Source organism: Melospiza melodia, chromosome 1 (assembly GCF_035770615.1).
Source record: "Melospiza melodia melodia isolate bMelMel2 chromosome 1, bMelMel2.pri, whole genome shotgun sequence".
In the NCBI taxonomy this organism is placed as follows: Eukaryota; Metazoa; Chordata; class Aves; order Passeriformes; family Passerellidae; genus Melospiza; species Melospiza melodia.
Window position 1 is genome coordinate 9,420,466 of NC_086194.1, and position 18,910 is coordinate 9,439,375.

Sequence of the window (18,910 nt, forward strand, 5' to 3'; positions counted from 1 at the left end):
TTAAACCAGAGGTGCTCAAAATGCTAATGTGGCAAGTAGACATAAATCATGTGGCCTTTGTGGACAATTAGATACCTAGAGAGAGAAACAAGGGTCTAAATAAATGATCGTTATGTACTTACTTTTGGGAACAGATAATTTAATTTGGTATGATTAAAATTGATACTTAACAGGAATCACTAAAGTGAATTTAACTCTATCACAGCCTGAGGTTGAGGCAGTGTGTGTTTTTGCACTTGAAAAAAGTTTATCCTTTCTGGTAGCAGAGAAATGTTGCTTTCTTCCAAACTGTTGTGCTAAATCTTAATATTGGACTTTACAGAAAATCTATTAATGAATCCATTGCATAAAACATGTATAATGATCTCATAGTGAAGAAGTTGGTGGCATTCAGTGAGATTTTCAAGAAAATTCAAACCTCTAGATATAAGGAATTTAAACTTTAGCTGCTTCAGTTTTTTTAGAATAGTGCAAATATTGAAAATGAAACCCCTGAGTTAGATTTTATAAGTTAACATAAAAATCAAAATGCCTGTAATATTTTTTATTTCTAGTTCTTTTTCTGTTTTTTTTTTTTTTTTTCTTAAAAAGAAAAAGTGGTCAAGACTATTTTGACTCTCAAAACCATATATATATATATATATATATATATATATATATATATATTAGCTGATCTTGAAATTTTGTGTATTCCTAAGGCTTTTTCCTCAGGATGTATGAGCCATCCCTGTACCCTTTTTCAGTTTATCAGGAATTTTTGCACTGTGTCATTTTAATGTAGCTCTACTTGGAAAGGCTGTTTTTAAACAGATGAACATCTTTCATCTGCCAAGGAAAAAGATCAAATAAGGTAGATTTTGACCTATTTTGATTCTCCAAGTTGTTTTTTTTTTTTTTTACTAAGTTGTTTTTTGCTTTTCACGGTGGTTTTTTTTTTTTGTCAGTGTGAAGCCAAAAATTTTGAAACTTTATTATAGCTGATTTTGTGTAACTACAACTTTCCAAAGTCATCCTTGCATTTTGTTTATTTTCTTTTTTGTATTTTTTGGTTACAGTTGTCATTTTGAACTTTGAAAGCCAGTTTCTGTACTTGGAGTGGGAAGGTAGTTGGTTTTTTCTGCCATCTTTACTTTTGCAATGGATTAAATTTCAGGTGAATCTAGCAATGCAAATCCCTTTTAACACACTGCCCAATTCACCATTCTGTGTTCAATTTCCAGTTCTGTATTTGTTTTCTGGTCACAGCACAGAAACTTTAGAGTGGAAGCTTTAGAGCAGATGAATTCATTTGCTTCATAGTTACAGTTATTTCATATTAATGAAACAGGCTGTTGGTGCCATCTTCTACCTAATGTGCATTTTTGTACTTAAGCAGATTTTCAGGAAAGGGAAATGTGAAAGTTGAATTAATTCAGCATTTCTGGATCTGAGCCATGAAACAGAGCAGTTGCTACAATTGACTGCCTGAATCACGGATATGGAATAAAAATGGCTTCAACTTAGGCAAAGGTTATTATTATAAGCTCTTAAGGTTTGTCCTTTTTTCCCCTTCATTACTGCTGAATATTGCTGGAATGAAAAAATGAATTACATTATGATAGGTTCATTGTCCATAATGTTTGTTCATTTCTGCTCAAACTGGTACATAATTTCCAGGGATGATTGAGAAATTAACAAGTTTTTACTTGGAAGCTGCGTGAGACCTGAAGGCAAGGTGCCAAATTACTTTTCATTTTAAATGTGAGGCTGAAAAACTGAAGGTCACTGTGGAAATTTCTCATTTCAAAAACCAAGACATCTGAGCTATCATACAGATATTTAAACAGTAAAATACAAATCCTTATTCTAAATTAGCTAGGTATGATAAGGCTGTCCTTACATGTTAATGCATAATTTTCACCAAATGTCAAAATAATGTGACTTTAGAAGGGAATGGAATTCTCATGTATCAAATTCAGCTTGAATTTTTTTGAAAAAAACACAGTAGAATTTAATGTAACAGCAAAGCTCATCTTAAACTGGCATAAGCTGCAGTTGCTTCAAATTGACTTGGACTTGGTAATGTTCCCAATGTGCAATTTCTTTGAAATAAGTGAAGCTCCCAAATCTTTTTAAATGTAATGATCTATGCATTTAAAATTCAAAGAGGCACACTACAAACTCAAGGCTGCTTGTTTCATTTCCCATTTTCCTGCATGGCCCTAGTCTGTTTCCAGAGCTCCCCGTAGCTGTGAAAGGATCCTTTGTGCTCAGTGAGTTCTGCCTGCTGCTGCTGCATCCCAGGTCTGTCTTGGGGGCTGCAGGTGAGCTGGGAGCCCGAGGAAGGGGCCAGCTCAGGACTGAGGCTGTGCTTGTGGGAAGGCAGCAGGAGCCAGGGGTGTTTGTGAGAGGGTGTGTAGGTGTTCTTGTGTGGGAGTTAAACCATTCTCCAGTGTTTTAAAACCTTTAATGATATTTTACTTTTTTTTTTTTTTCTCTAATGAAATGTGTGCTTCTTTTCCTTTTGCCATCTGGCAAATGTTTATTTCCATGTGGTCCACAATAATATTTTGTTTTCTGGCAGCAGATAGCCTCCCCTGCCTGCTCCTATTTCCCAGCCTCCCATCTCTTTTATGCCTGGTCACAGAGAATTTTGATGTTACAAAACTGTTGGCCACTGAGAGATGTTGACCTCAGTATTTGTTTTACTTACTTCCTAACAGACATTAGGAGACCTAGGAAAGTAGCATCTAGAAAAAATAACTGAGTGTTGTTCTTTGATACCTGAAAAAATGACTGTTTGGTCAGTGAAATCCATTTTGGTTCCTAGAAGTTTTAAATGATTGTGTCTCATATATTGTTTCCTACAAGGGGAAGAAAATGCTAGGGATGACTTTTTAGTTTCAGGAAGCTTTTATTTCTCTTTTCTATAAGAAGTTTTTGATAGTGTAATCATGTCTGAAGTAATATGGTTAAAGTCAGTCCTGTGTATAACTGGCTTGTGAAATTACACATTTACAAACTAGTAAGAAATTTTCTAACAATAAGCAATTTTCAGTTTACAGGTGGATTAGTGCACATGTAGCAGTCCTGACATTGTTCCATTGATGTTCTATTTCTCTCTGCCAAGCTGAGTATATCAGTAAAATTGCTATAGTTCTGACATAAATGAAGGTATTTTAATCTACCTTCTGCAAAAAATTGCTATATTTGTTACTGTCAGAAGAACCACAGAATTGGCCTATTAACTAGTTTGGTTTAACTTTCTGTATTAGAATTTAAAAGGTCCCAGATTATTAATTCATTGTTACATTATTATTATTAATATATGTTGAATTCAGCAAAAGACTAGAAATGTGGGTTTATATTGTAGGGTTTGTTGCTGGAATAATGAAAGCTGTTATTTATATTGTATGGTTTGTTGCTGAGATAATGAAAGTTGTTATTTTTAGTATAAGGTTTTACATACTCAGTTGTCATTTTTTGGGTTTTTTCCATACTTGATCAGAATAAGACCTTTCATGTGGAAAAAGTAAATTTAAATTATTTCTGAGAAATGCTTGACTGGAAAGTTCTTATAAAAACATTTGTGTCTTGTGAATTTTGAGTATTTTGGATGACCCAATTAATTTAACTTCTTTTTGCAGGCTGCTTTATAGTTTAGCCTTTAATGCCAGATTCCTGAGGCATCTTTGGTATTTGATATCTTCAATGACTACACGGATGATTACAGGGTATGTATTGTACCATCTCTGGAGCTGATTCTTTGTTAAAGTAGAATATCTGGTGAAGAGGAAATGGGACATTTAGAGGTATGGTTACTTACCTCCTGTGATTTCATAACACTGAGCAAAATCTTGGAAATCAGATAGAATAAAGAGACTTACTTAAAATGAGTGTAATATTTGGTAGTTCTTGCAGTGCTTACAAGCATCACTGGAGCAAACACCGAAGCTCCAGGTGGTTCATGCCAAGTGTGTGAGTTTTACCTCACATGCTCTTAGTCCAGAAATAGATGGTGGCAGAAGCACTTTCCTGGGAGCTGAGGCAGTACAGGTGTGTTCAGTGCTGACATGCAGAGGATTATTCTCTTTGCTTTGTGTCTCCAAAGTATCTGCAGTCTGTATTAGTTAATTTGCCATGCAGACACTGAGGTACCAATAACAAGAACTTCTGAGGAGTAACCTTATTTTTCAGAAATTGAAAACAATAATTATTTAACAACAGAAAATACCGTTGTTACACTGCTGTTGGAGCTGCTACCACATTATTTTACCAGAATGCTGAAGGTAGTACTGTCATAGAGTATTTTACTAACCCTCTCTTTTACACTGCATTTTGTATTTTAAGGTCTATGGTGCCACTCCTTCAAGTGATTTCAAGAGGCTCTCCAATGTCCTTAGAGGACTCCAGCCGAATTATCCCTCTCTTCTACCTTTTCAGTTCTTTGTTTAGTCACTCACTTATTTCTATTCATGATAATGAATTCTTTGGTGACCCAATAGAAGGTGAGTTTCAAACATGCTAAATAGCAGTGCTTTGTAAAATGTTTTTGTCTGAGGCTGGAGGGCTCCCTGGGCAATGATTTGCTGACATCTGGGAGGAAGGATCTTCTGGCCTGGCTTGCTGATGGTCCCCTGAGCACTCAGCTGTCAGCTGGCTCTTTTATGGTGATTGCACTTAGAAAAAAAGAGAGAAAAATTAATGGGCTGCACCTTGGGAACCCTAGCTTTACACAGGGTCTGATATGGAAGTTCTTAATCATGATAATTTTTAATGAGTTAGTGAAGAGAGTGAACTTCTTCTGGACTGAACCTGTAGTTTAATGTATAAATTTAACATAGCAGGAATCACAAAAGAGATCAAGGGGATATTGTAATTAAAATAATTGTAACTGCACACAATAATATTTGATCTCCTTTCTAAATTTTTACTCATTCTTTTTTTGGATGATGTTTCTTTTCTCTAGATTACTTGTGTGAATATTAAAGTTGAATTAAATAATTAGGGTTTTAAAAAGTAATTTAAGGAAACTTAAGCTTGTGTTTCATGTAGTTGTAGGTCAAAGACAATCATCAATGATGCCTTTTACACTAGAAGAGCTTGTAATACTGTCCCGCTGCCTTCGAGATGCCTGTCTGGGAATCATCAAGCTGGCTTACCCAGAAACCAAGCCCGAGGTTCGGGAGGAATATATTGCAGCATTTCGAAGTGTTGGAGTGACAAAAAACACAGAAATGCAGCAGTGCATACAGACAGAACAGAAAAGGTGGATTCAGTTATTCAAGGTAAATTCTGGCAATTTTCAGAACATAGCTGAGTAAAATTGTAATGATTCTGCTGAAGATATGAAATTAGGTTTTTGTCCCTGTAATTTTATTGCTGTTGCAACAAGGAATATGGATTTGGGAAGATTGCTGTTTGGCATATATGCTAAACTTCAAGTAACTAAATTCTGATAACTATAAATTTTTTTTTTCTTCTGACAATTCTTAATTTTCTTCTTGCTTGTCTTGTTTATAAAACAGTTACTGTGTAAAATACGGGGTTTAACTTGGACTCTCATTAACCAAGGTGCTTAAGCATGTTATCATGACTTTGTATAGGTGTGAAATTCTAACAAAATCTAATGATTATCAGATACTTCTGTATTAGAGACTTCACTATACTGGTACCATGCTGTATTGTTTTTTTTTGTAATCTTCTAAAACCTGTTGGTATTCCTCATTTTGGGTTTGCTGGAATCTAAAGGGAAGGTGAATCTGGCTTAGCAAATGTGAATTTAATGTATGTTCTTTCTGGGTATCTACCAGTGTTTTTCTGCTGGCTTTATCCGTGGCATGCTAGTGAAGACATGAGTTAAGAGAAGCTGAAAACGTTAGCAGAAAAAAACCCCTGATATAACTATTGCTGAGAAAAAGGAGTGCTTGACTTGTCATGAAAATTCTGCAGCAAACACATCTAGTCAGCTAAAATTGCTCATTAAAGAAGTGGGAGCAGAAGAAATGCATTTTCCAAATTGAATGCCAGATTTACAGTCTGTTTAATACTGGCGACCTCTCGCACACTAATGTTCAGTTCGAGTCATCAGCTGTCCCTTCAGGTCTTTTATCACTGCTTTTGTCAAGCTATCTATTTAATTGAAAGAAGTTAATTGAATGAAAATGATCAACTAAGCTTGTATTAATATTGCTAATGGAACTTTCTTCTTGGCCATGTTTGGAGAAAGATGTCATGCTAGACTTTAGGAAAGGCCCATTAAGGCTTGCACTTAACCTGATGGGCTAATTAAGGAATGCTTATTCATTCTACAAGTCTAAGGTAGCCTCTATCCAGCCTATTCTGCCTGATTTTACAACACATTTCACTTATGAGCATAAGCATTAATAGCAGTGAGAGTAACTGATAATGTTTTGATTGCTTTGAATACAGTCCTAATGCACCACTGAATCTGTAATTTGCACAGATTGATCTAATATGTGTTTGCACAATGTAATTTAATTACTTGTCTTTAAATTGCCAAATAAACTTTTGATTTAAAGGTCACTAATGAAACCCCCAATATGTGTTTTTTTTCTGAGAAAGATGTCAGATCAGGGGTATTTTCATGCATGCAGTTTGTAATCATGCCTCCTTCTTTTTGTTTGCTTTAGTTTGTTATGCTTAATCAATCTTTGTGTAAGTTGGTGGATTTCAGGTGAATTTGATCATATTTTGCTGTCATTCAGAGAGCTGTAAATTTCTGAGTTACTTTGTCCCACTTTGGCAGTCTGAAATTAAACTTGTAGTGGAACTGTCAAAACTGGGTGTACTCTTACTATGTTCAGGAGCCAGAGTTGTCTTCCATCAGCTGAACTGGAAATATAAATCTTGAGGGTATCTGGAAGGCTCCAGTTCTACCCCAGAAAAGAATATAATAGCAAAGCTTCCCTTCTTTGCTTCTTCAGAAGCACGTTTGTTGTTACAGATAAAAATTGAACATGGCTAAAGTTAATGTCCTCAAGAACACTCCTGTGTATGGCTCTGAGTCTTTCCTGACAGCAGCTTCAAAAAATTGCTTCCTGCCAGTAAGCAGGCAGCAGTACCTTCTTCTAAATCATTAAAACAAAGCTAAAGTAGTTAATTATAAATTCAAGTAGAAACTGCTTTTTCTTTCTTTTGCACTATGTCAAATATATCTATCAAATATATGGGATTTATCTTTGCTAAAGCTTTTGCAAACTGCTGGTGGAAAAAAAGCACATTTTTTCCTTATAATCTGTGCTTTTAATTTCTCTTTTTTCTTTTAACTCCTCACTTCTTTTGTGTATTTTCAATACCTCTGGTGTCTAATAAAATACATATGTGTATACATGAAGTGAATTAAATTATATATAAATATATATATGTTATATATTATTATTTAATATATTATATAATGGTAAATCTGGAAACAGTGAGGCTGCTGATAATGATGTGCATATTTGCTAACAGATTGGAGGTCTTTGGTAAGATTTACATGTGAAAATGTCTTCAACAGACTCCTCCATTTTTGGCTTGGTAGAATGATAGTATAGTCAACTATACAGATTCCATAGAAAATCTTAAATCCATTTTCATATACTCATAACTTTGTTAAACAGAAGAATTATTTCACCATCTTGAGTTAATCCTGTGAAATCAAGTTTCTAATTTTGTTGAATTTTAATTTTAAATGCTGCTTGCACTGGATACTTTATTGGAAAGAAATCCCCATTTTAATATTTTTATTGTAGTACATCTTTCCTTTCCATGGAATACATACTTAGGAAAGTTTTTACAAAGGAATGCTGAGTTGTGGTGCCAGCTGGGTTGGTGTTCTCAGTACCAATGCATTCTGCAGGAGAAACTCCAATTTCATCTAATCTGATTCAGCTTCCTTTAAGGTTTCTTTAGCTGCTTGTAAAATATTGTATTTTCATTGCCTCCATGTAGATAGTCTTTTCTGATTTTATTTTCATTTTAAAAAACATTTGCCTCTCAGTGGTAATGGGACCATAGAGCTTCAGTGATTCATGTAACCTGCACTGAATTTTATAAGGGAAAGGTGATGAAAATTCCCATGTAATCAGACAGTTCACTTAATAGCATTCTTTGTTCTGTCTTGAATAAAGACATTACCTTAAAGACTGGATGTTAAAAGCTCTTTTGTGTAGCATCTAGACCCAGAATCTTTTAGAAGGCCCATTGAACTTTGTTACTGTTGGCACCTGTCTATTAAGACTGTCTTTTAGCAAGATTATTTCTATGAAAAACCCTGTGTACACTTTTTTCTTACTCATTTTTCAAGTGCTGTACTTTGAGTTTGCCAAACAGATGGCTGATCATTGTAGCAGTGATAATGTCTTTTTAGCCTAGTAATTTACTATTGTATTGATTCCACTTAATTATGTTTTATGTAGTGGTGGGTGAACTTGATTCAGCTTTGGACAGAAGGCATGCAGCTGAGTATGGCAGCTCTGCTTGAGGTGGAGAATTTGTTAGCTTGGTTTCTCTACTTACTTTCATTTTTTTCTGGATTGGAGGAAACTTCCAGGAAAAACACTAAAATTGAAAAGATTACCCTAGTGATCACTATAACAATTTTGCTTCTCAATTTTGCTAGAAAGATAAAAGAACATGATGTACATACCTAATATACATTGTGTGTATACTTGATTTGGTGTTATTTCTTTAAATAAGGAGTTTAATGTTGATAATGATTTGTTTGGGCTTCCTTGAACTGGCATGCAGCACTTCAGGTGTGCAGTACTGCTAAATCCTATGTACTGCTGGTTCCTAGATTTTGGAATCACATGTTAATAAGCCAAGTTTTTTGATGTCTTGCAGGTGAGCCATGATTACTTAATTTCATTCTATTTAACTCTAACAGCAAGTTTTTGTGAGTTAAAAAAATAAATGGCAATTTTATATGTTACTGATTTTTTTTTTAAACTTTTGCTTTGTGAATTATGTAATTTCATTCACAATGCTTAGTGTATTCTGAATGTGTGTGTTTCTGACACCTAGGTCATCACAAACTTAGTGAAAATGTTGAAATCTAGAGATACAAGGAGAAATTTCTGTCCACCAAATCACTGGCTGTCAGAACAAGAAAACATTAAAGCAGATAAGGTAAGAGTCATGTCCTTTTCCACCAAGCCTTACAGGTGCCAAATTTTCAATGGTAAAGTCTTTGATTCCTGACAATATTAGTGATGTTGATGCTGCACAGATTATATGATTTAACACCTGGAATAATGTTGCTTTTCTCTAATGTAGGAGTCTTGTCTCTGTTAAGAAACTTGTATGTTAAAGCACATTTCTAATCAGTAAAGGGGAACTTGCCCTACAGTGCAAGACTGTAAATCATTGGCATTTATAGCAGAGGAGAAGGGGGAATCTGGTAGCACATAGTTGCATCTTCTCATAGTAAAAATGCTAAATTAAATAATTGCTCCATAGTGGGGAAAAATCTCTTTTAAAATAAAAGAAAATTCAGCAGCATTTTCTGTACTTACTTCACCTAGAAATGACTTTATTTTTCTAAGAGCTTTTGAAAAAAATGACATTGATGTCAAAAAGTGTGTATGTGTGTGCAAAAGAAAAAGCTAATACCTGCTGTGTACTAGATTCCTGTGAATCATGACACATGCTCAGTAAAGAATAAACAGAATATTTGATATCTCAAACTTCAAATTTGGCTTCTCTAGTGTCCTAAATACCAGAACTGAATGTAACATTGTGTGGTATTTTTAAATACAGGGCATTTATATTGTACTGTTGTTAATTGTGCAGCACTCCTGTAAGGCACAAGTGTAAGGAGGGATCAGCAGAAATGAAGATGTCTCAAGATGTGTCAAGGGAAATATAGGTTGGATATTAGGAAAAAGTTTTTCACAGAAAGAGTGATAAAGTTCTGGAATGGCTGCCCAGGGAGGTGGTGCAGTCCCCATCCCTGGGTGTGTTTAACAAAGCCTGGATGTGGCACTGGGTGCCAGGGTTGGAGGTGTTGGGGCTGGGTTGGACTCAATTATATTTAAGGTCTCTTCCAACCCAGTGATTCTGTGAATTCCATGAATTAAGACATTCAGACACACTCCTGCATGTGACAGCTCTGTGTATTTAGTATGCAGCAGTAAATGATAATGTGTAATTAGTCCTGTTTAACTGTGAAATCCTGTTCATCTGTGAGGTCACACAGCTGTACGTGCCATCGGCCAGACACGTCTGGAGAGTCAGGAGGATGGGGAGGATAGGACCCCTGCAGTCCACTCTGGATGGTGAGACACTGTCCTTGCAATTTCAGCTTTGCTAAGTCAAAATAAGAGATTGCTTTATGCAAAGAAATCTGTCTTCTCTAGAATGCAGTTGAGCATTTTGTAGTAAAATCTTGCTAACCAAAAGCAAGACAATCTTCCATAATTTTGGTTAAGATATTTTTAAAAATTGTGTACTTGTATGCATGTGTGTAAATCTTTAGAATATGTCATGTTATTTAATTTAATAATTTCTTTGCCCAAGCTTCCACTGGCATTGATGAGGTGGAGAAATGATGTGTTCTTAAAATAATGTATTAATTTGTATAATAGGCAGTTGCATAGAACAGAAGATGTAAAGCATTGAGATTTTGCTTTTACTGTATACTCTAAAGAAACATTTTTGTTATGTATTAAACTGTTACAAACAGGCTTTGTATGGTAAATATTAATTACTGTTTATAAATATTTTATCTAATTAGATAAGGCAGAAATGTAAACCTCTAAAGTACTCAAAATACCAGGATTTTATGGAACTGCAGAGAAAAATTAGAGAATGGGACAAATTTAGCAATTTACACCAGATTGTTCCAATATGCTTTCTCATGTAGACAGTCAGTTTCTTCCAGCTTTTCAAACCTTTTCAGCTTCACTGTTCTAGAATTTTACCTCTCTGTGATCAGGTAAAATAATCATTAGATCACTGGCACTTGTACAGAATTAATAATGATTTTAAAATGGGGCCTTTAAGCAGCAAAATGATTCATCTACAAGAAGTCCTTGCTCTCTTTCAGGGTGATGCAATCTGTTTGAGTTAGTTTAGCCAGATCCAGTAGATCATGGAGGGACTGTAGCCTTTGAATGCTGCTGTAGGGTTGTACAGAATTAAAAGCTTTGGCCAGAGGGGAAGCCTAAAGACTTCTAGTGATAATTTTTATTTGAGTAGCTACAATGGTAAAAGTTAATTTTGATTACCTTATTAGTGTAGTTGCCAGATAATAACTAGTTGGCTCACTTCAAGTACTGCTGAGAATTATTGATTATATATTTTTCCAGTTGGTTTCTTTCTCTGGAAGTCACTGCTTCTCAACATCAGCAATCCTTGTTTCTTTCACTGACCTACATGACTCTCCACAGCTGTTTATACTGTCTGGATGTTCTCCACTGCCAAACCTATTCCACATTTATCACTTCCACATTCTCCTGCTCTCCTTGCCTTCACACCTACATTGCATTGAGGTTTTCCTTCTCCAGCTGCCTCCACTTCTTTCCATTTCATGCCTCTCCTGCTGTGGGCACTTGAGGGATGAGGAATGCCTGTGCTGTGCAGGTGTGAGCAGCTGTGTGCCCTCCTGTTCCTGGCTGGCTCCGGGTGAGCTGGCACACTGAGCACTGCTCTCCAGGCTGTTGCTAAAGGAATTTCTCCTCTCTGGCCTGTGAAAATTTTCACAGTATTTGGTATTTTTGAATTTCCTATTCTCTGCCAAAGTTGAAGTTCAGCTGATGAACTCAAGAGGTGTGTTGGAGGAAAGATGGCACAGTGTGTTCATGTAAACCTTGTTTTCATACAAAGTCAGGCTAAAAAGAGAGTGCAGTCAACATGAATGTGTGAAAACAAGCAGGTAACCTTGTGCACATGACTTGTTAAATCCCTCTTGACTCCATATGGGTTAAAGCCAATTAGCATGAAAGTACTGCTGAATCACATATGGCCATGTTTATTTGTGCTTTTTCATTTACTTAAATGGCAGACTTGTGAGTTCTAAATGCCCTCTGTATTGATGACTCCATCCCATATTTCTCTCTAAAGAAAGAAGCTGTGATGGAGAAATGCAGATAAAATTGACTAATTGACTGAAATAATTGAACTGTCGAAGTCATGTAGTAGTTTACCTTTGCTGTACATGCACTTTTCATTTAAAATGATTTTAACTGTTAGCTTAATAGGCTTCATACATTGACTTTAAAAATGTTTACTAAGTAAACTAAAGATAATCACAAATCAGCATTTTGTCAGAAATTCCAAAGGCTTGCAATGTTGAAACCTGCTCCCAATGAATATATATCAAGATTAGTGATGTTTAGGGTCATATCCTATTAAATTGGTCTTAAAATATCCCTACTTCATGTGCTTTGAGGATATAAAAAAGAAATAAAAAAGAGCATTGAAGTGTTCAGTCCAGAAGATTGCAGAAGATGCTTGTCACCATGGGTAGAAGTCAAAGAAAAAACTTAGAAACTGTAATTAAAAACTTATAGACAGGGTAGTGACATGAAGCATTTACTTATTTTGTAATACATTCTGTGTGTTCAGACTCTGGAGTCTTTTTTCAGAGGTGATTATTAAACATGAGAATGAAACAAGCAGGGAACTGTGGGTGTTGTTACCTCTGTAGACTGGAGTCAGGTGCACCTTTGGCCACAGTGGCTCATCAGTGAGCAATACTGACTGCACTTAATTAATTTACAGTCAGGTGTGTGCTCACCAGCTGAGTTTCCTCCCATAAAGTTAGAGCAGGATTGTCATTTCTACTGTGCATCACCAAAAGTTCAGTTGCTTCCTAAAAATACCCTGTGAGTTCAAAGGAGCTGCACAGTGGTTTGGGAACTGCATGAATTAGTCTCTCTGCTGTGGCTTCTTGGATTCTTCTCCAAGATTTTTGTCTTAAATACATTATACAGGTTCATGATGGTGCTTTCACTGTTTCTGCAGTCACTGGGATTTAATGTGGTCTCTGTGACTTTACTGTTAGGGGAGAAAACTCACTGAAATAAATGTTATCTTTCTGTTGGTTTCCTTAGATTTGGTTTAATTCTTAAAGTTTTTACCAAAAATGACTTGATTGGAATTAGAATATGTAGTTGAAAGCACAGTAACTGTAAAATATTCTGAACATGAGAATAGGAATATTGTCTATTCCTGCAATGAAAATTCTAAATCATCAGTTACTAATTGTCTTCTGTCATGCATTTTTTCCTAAGCTTTTCCTAAGGAGATTTTTATTCTGAATAAAAATAGAGGTACAGAAGTACATATTTTTATATGCATTTTGATTTTGTATGTTTTCAATACTTATATTTCAGTTTGCTTGTAGCAACTAATGTTTAAGGAAAGGTAAGGCTTTGAGTGAGTATGCAGTAAATAAACTATTTTAATGTATGTGTTTTTATACAAAGTAGATTGAGTCACTTGATACAAAAGAAATTGTTTTAAAAAAATGTTCTTTCCAAAATTTTAAAAATTATTATTTCTGTTTTAAGTGGGTTTGGAGCCAGCACCTCTTTCTGTATCTGAAGAACGACAACTTGCAATTCTGACAGAGCTACCTTTTGTAGTTCCTTTTGAAGAAAGAGTAAAGGTACCTAATTTCTAATTTAATATGCAATTGGTGTTTTTTGTTTTGAGTAAGTGTAAAAAGAGCACTTAGTGAAGTAGAAACTGGATGGATTCCCTACAGAAGGATATGGCATTCTGCTCTGTTTTTCTGCAGTACTCATGCAGCAGCTGAACATTTGAAGTTCCTGACTTCTCTTTTACTTTCCTGCTTATGTTGCCCTTAATAATATTTGCATTAAAGTTAGGAACATTTATTCTGAGCCAGCTGAGAGCAGTTTGCAGTCCTGGCTCAGAGATGGCTCTACCTGATTGCACCCTCTTGTGGTGGCACAGCACTGGCTCTTGTGTGCTGTGCCAGAGTGCAGGGTCACAGCTGGGGACTCAGGAGCACTCATGTGCTCCAAATGAGATCATGGATCTCCATTCTGGGAAATTAACACCTACAGATTGAGTTCCTGCATTCATAGCTGAGTAGCTGAACTTTATTAGAGTGTATACTTTAAACTTGCAAGATTCTTGTACTTGATTGATTGGATTTGCTTATGAATGGTTTTGAGATTTTATAGATGTAATTGTTAGTTCCATTACCTATTTCAGTTTGCATCATTAATATTATTAAAGCTTTCTTTTTTCTGCTAAGCACATTTTTTAAAAACTGGTTTCCTTTTCAACAATATCAATTATTTCAAAACTGCTCCCCAAATTGTCTTGGAAATGTTACTTTTAAAGACACCATCAAAGGAATTAAGAGTAATTCAATAGGGAAAGTCAGTCTTTATTTGTCAAAACACAGAGGTAACTTTGGTAGAAAATGTGTGGTTTTTTTTCTCAGGCTTCTATGAAACAGTTGTTCCAACAAAACATCTTATTACTGTATGGCAATGGCACACCAGGATTACAGGGAAATTATAGGAACTGATCTCAAGCAGGGATCTCTATGTCATGACTTAGTCACTGCCTTCCAACCTCTGGACTTCTTAAAGCTGTGTTGAGATGCACACATGTTATGCTTTTGGAATTCATAAAGCTTTTTTGGAATTGGAATTCATAGAACCTTGTATGCTTTTATCACAAAAACTGAAGTAACAATGGCATGAGAGCTTGGAGATGAGGATAAAGCTACAGCTGATCTTCCACATTTCAAGGAGGAGATCCTGTTACACTGTGTTTTGGAACAAGTGTGTACAGTCCTTTTTGTGTAAGAGTGGGAGTCAGCATTCCTTGGAGTCTCCCACTGCCTCTACAGAGCAAGTAACAATAAGGGAAGAAAATACCATGATCATAATAAGGTTTTTTTCCCCCTTTTGGTCAGTTGCTGTCTATTGCTCTGTAATTTATTATGTAAGCTCAGTGCTGCTTGTCTGTGGGGGCTGTTCCATGTGCCCTTTCATTTTCTGACTTCCTCATGCCACTTTTACCTTGACTCACCAGATAACAGATAGTCTAACAAGCAATTGCAGAGTCCAGTTCCATGGTGGGCTCTGGAGCTTTCTGGCCCCAGGGAATGTTTTTCCATTCAACCTTAAGGCACACTGGGGTGCACCGTCCAGTCTGTGGGAGGAAATGAATCCAATTTGTAGCAGTGCCTTGGTTCTCACCTCCTTAGGCCATGCTTTGGTCAGCTTGCCTATGGTGATGCTGCTTCCATGGTGTGTGCTTCAGTCAGCCTTGCTTGTTTTTCTCTGTCTGAAGTCATTGCAAATTCTGCAGTTGTGCATTAGGGTTCTCATTTTCAGGACTAACATATCCATGAACGTTGGGTTCTGTAGGGAGTCAGTACCAAAATGAGTTTTTCTATGAGATGTAATACCAGGTGATTTTTTCCATCTAGAATTCGGTAACAATAATGAATAAACTGTATCTAGGGCTGCTTCTGGAAGGAGAGTGATGGTGAGCATATTCTCATGCTCTGTACATAAAAAAGGAGCCTGTGACTCCATGTCTGGATGTTATAAAACTGTAGAAAAAGTAGGCCAGAAAAGGCCAGAAGGAGCCTCTGGAGGTACTCTAGTCCACATCCTTCCTCACACGAGAATAACTTCAGACTTGGGTCAGCATGCACAAGGACTTGTCCAGATGAGTTTTGACTATGTCCAGAAATGGAGATTTCACAAACTCTCACTCTCTAACCTTTTTCAATACCCAGTCACTCCCACTATGAACTTTTTTCTTTATGCCCATCCCTTGTTTCTCTTTCTGCAGCTTAGGACTATTTTCTTTTGTTTTCCTGCTGTGTACCTTAGGAAAGATTCCTGCTTGGTCTGTACTGTAGTCTTCCTGGTTGGAAAGCATCTTCTCCACTAGCAACAGTTGCACATAAAAACAGTATATTTGAGACCTTATTCTACCTTTGTTTGCTGTGGTCAAATTTTCTCTTTCATGGTAATTTTTTTGTTTTTAAAAATCCCTGCAGACTCTTACTTAATGTTCTTAATTAAAAAATGGTCTGACATATTTCTGGGAGATTATATCCCTTGGATAATGTGCTAGACTATTTATTAAATATGGGAATGATGGCAAGAGAGAATATAGTAAGCCTGCACTCCATGGATAGAGGGAATATTATTTTACATTAGGCAACCCCCTCCCATGCTACATCCTGGTATAGAAGCACAGTGAGCTGCAATTACTCTTCAGGGGAACAGTTTCCTCTTGTGAAGACTTGAAAATGGACTGTGTGAAATTCAATTTGTGCTTCACCTGGCATAATTGTTTTGAATTTTTTATGATGCTCTGGTTCTTTTTTTAAAAATATGGTGGTAATATCCATTATTTTAATCTGAATTATTTGTTCACTGCTTATACAAGGGGAACTGGTACCTGTTTTCTTATTACTGAGAGTGTTCCTGACTATTGTAAACAGCAACAAAAAATTATTTACCAGCATTGTGAATAACCTTTGTCTGTGTGAAATACTCGTGGGACTTTTTAAATTTGTTTTTGAGTACTTTGCATTTCAGAACTCTAAAAGTTAGGGAGAGGAAACTGGAAGCACTGGCGCAGTGTCTGTAGATGTGCTTCTTTATGAAAAAAAACCTGAGGATGTTATTTTAGCACAGGAAAGTTCTTTGCATTTCTGTCCCCCTCCTCCTCTTCCATGGGTCGTGTATTAAGTTTCTGCAGCTCAGTGAGAGAAAAGACAAATAACTTGAAAGTGAATGCCAGAGGCAGCTCAAAGGACAGTAACAGTAGTGAATAACCATCTCTCATTGAATATTTAGATCTGCACAATGACATGATTGCTCTTTTCACTCATTTAAACAGATTTTTCAAAGACTGATCTATGCTGATAAACAAGAAGTTCAAGGAGATGGGCCATTTTTGGATGGAATTAATGTCACTATCAGAAGAAATTATATTTATGAGGATGCTTATGATAAACTTTCTCCTGAGAATGGTAGGTTTGCAGTTATCAGCTTGTTACAACACTTTATTGTTCTTATTATGTAGTTTCATATTTGCTTATTTGACTGGTATGCTGTAGGTGTATCAGCTCTGAGATGTGAAAGTTCTTAAAAGTTACATTTCCTTATTTTTACAGAAGTAATTCTCACCCATATTCTTTCTAATTATTGCAGTCTGAATGATCTCTTTACAACCTCTTGTTATGGTGCTTTTCTTCCCATTTGCTTGTCCAAATAATTGTAATTTGTATATTTTTCTATATAATTCATTAGATATTATCTGCTTTGGTAGTCTTGGCCAAGAAATACATATGGACTGAACAGGATTTGCTTGGTACAACGTGTCTGATAATAATGCAGGGCTCTTTTTATTGATGGCATGTAGTACTATAAATTTCACTACATCGAAATAATCACGTTTTTGTGAATCTATGTGATCTTGTGCTCACAATATTTTATATAAATAAAATTTTCAAATTATTCCTTGGTCTCTCTTAATATTTTGTAGGATTTTTTTTCTTCCCCTACCTATGGTATTACCCACTTCTTTTTTTGATGACTCTTAAAACAATACCTTTTCTACAAAGTGAGCGTTTCACAAACTGAATATTCCAAAATTCAAGCCAGTAATAGGCATTTAGCTACTATTTTGCTACTAGGTCAGATTTTATTCTAGCATATATAGTTTGTGTGTGTGATTTACATGTGGTTTTATCCATACAAAACTGAAGCAGACAGTTGCATTTGAGTTTGTCTCTCTCCTTTCCCTCCAGAGCCTGACCTAAAAAAGCGCATTCGTGTTCACTTGCTGAATGCACACGGCCTTGATGAAGCTGGCATTGATGGTGGTGGAATTTTCAGAGAATTTCTGAATGAACTCCTCAAATCAGGATTTAACCCTAACCAGGGTTTTTTTAAGACCACCAATGAGGGGCTGCTTTACCCTAACCCTGCTGCACAGATGCTGGTTGGAGACTCGTATGCCCGACATTACTACTTCCTTGGGAGAATGCTTGGAAAGGTAAAACCTGTGGTCTGGAATACAAAGCTATAGCAGTACTGAAATGAATCAGTAATGGTTTTTTCTAATTAGGAGTGGATGGGGAAAAACAGATTTTCCCAGACTTGAGAGAGAGTAACTTTCAGATATTGGGTATGAATATTACTACTAAATTTCTGATTGATTTTAATAAATTATATATTTGGGAAGTGCAGGAAATTTGTGTTATCCTGACTGCCAGTTGAGTTAGGTAACAATAGTTAATAAATTGTATCTAGGCCTGCTTCAGGATGGTGAAGTTTACATATGTGTGCTTCTGTGTATATCCTCATGCTTAAGGTAAAGTTGATTGAATTCACCAGCTCTACTCTGCATATAATGATTTTCAACCTGGAGATTTTAGGACTATGACTGCAGTTTACATTTCCATCATTTGAAATACATGAAATGAATGTTTTAAAGTTACTAGTTGTATGAGGTATACCATTTTTGATAGCATTTAAAATTTGCCATCAGCATTTAAAATACTTAAGAGGCACATGCAATGACTTTTCACATATTCTCTTTGGGATTTTGTACATTTTGCATATTTCTTGAGTATTAGTGCTTGATAATTCGGTGATATGAATGTTCAAAGGCTAATAGATGCTTGTTGAGCTAGATGAAAAATGGAGGGAGAAGAACAAAGACAGAAACCATTACCAACATTAATTACATTCAATTTTCTTTTATGGTCAGGTTTAATACTGAGGCTATTTCATTCTAAGCACTCGAAATAATTTTTATAAAGCTAATAATTGCAAAACAAAATTTGGAATACAAATTCCATTTCAGAAAAAAAAAAGTATTAACTGCTACTTAGCTGTCTAGTACTGAAGGTATTTAAGATGTAGAAGTCTCATTTAATTGTCTGCAGTATTTAGGGGGCTAAAAT

The 18,910-nt window shown here is 35.8% G+C and overlaps 1 protein-coding gene across 1 annotated transcript in view; it reads left to right on the forward strand.

Moving 5' to 3' along the window:
• UBE3C (ubiquitin protein ligase E3C) overlaps window positions 1-18,910 on the forward strand; it is a 72,220-nt gene that overhangs the window by 26,906 nt on the left and 26,404 nt on the right. Inside the window, exons 11-18 of the mRNA XM_063182622.1 lie at window positions 3,627-3,713; window positions 4,330-4,487; window positions 5,035-5,267; window positions 9,007-9,111; window positions 10,172-10,259; window positions 13,497-13,594; window positions 16,837-16,969; window positions 17,750-17,997. Of these exons, the coding sequence (XP_063038692.1) occupies window positions 3,627-3,713; window positions 4,330-4,487; window positions 5,035-5,267; window positions 9,007-9,111; window positions 10,172-10,259; window positions 13,497-13,594; window positions 16,837-16,969; window positions 17,750-17,997 (1,150 nt within the window). The remainder of the gene's footprint in view (window positions 1-3,626; window positions 3,714-4,329; window positions 4,488-5,034; window positions 5,268-9,006; window positions 9,112-10,171; window positions 10,260-13,496; window positions 13,595-16,836; window positions 16,970-17,749; window positions 17,998-18,910) is intronic.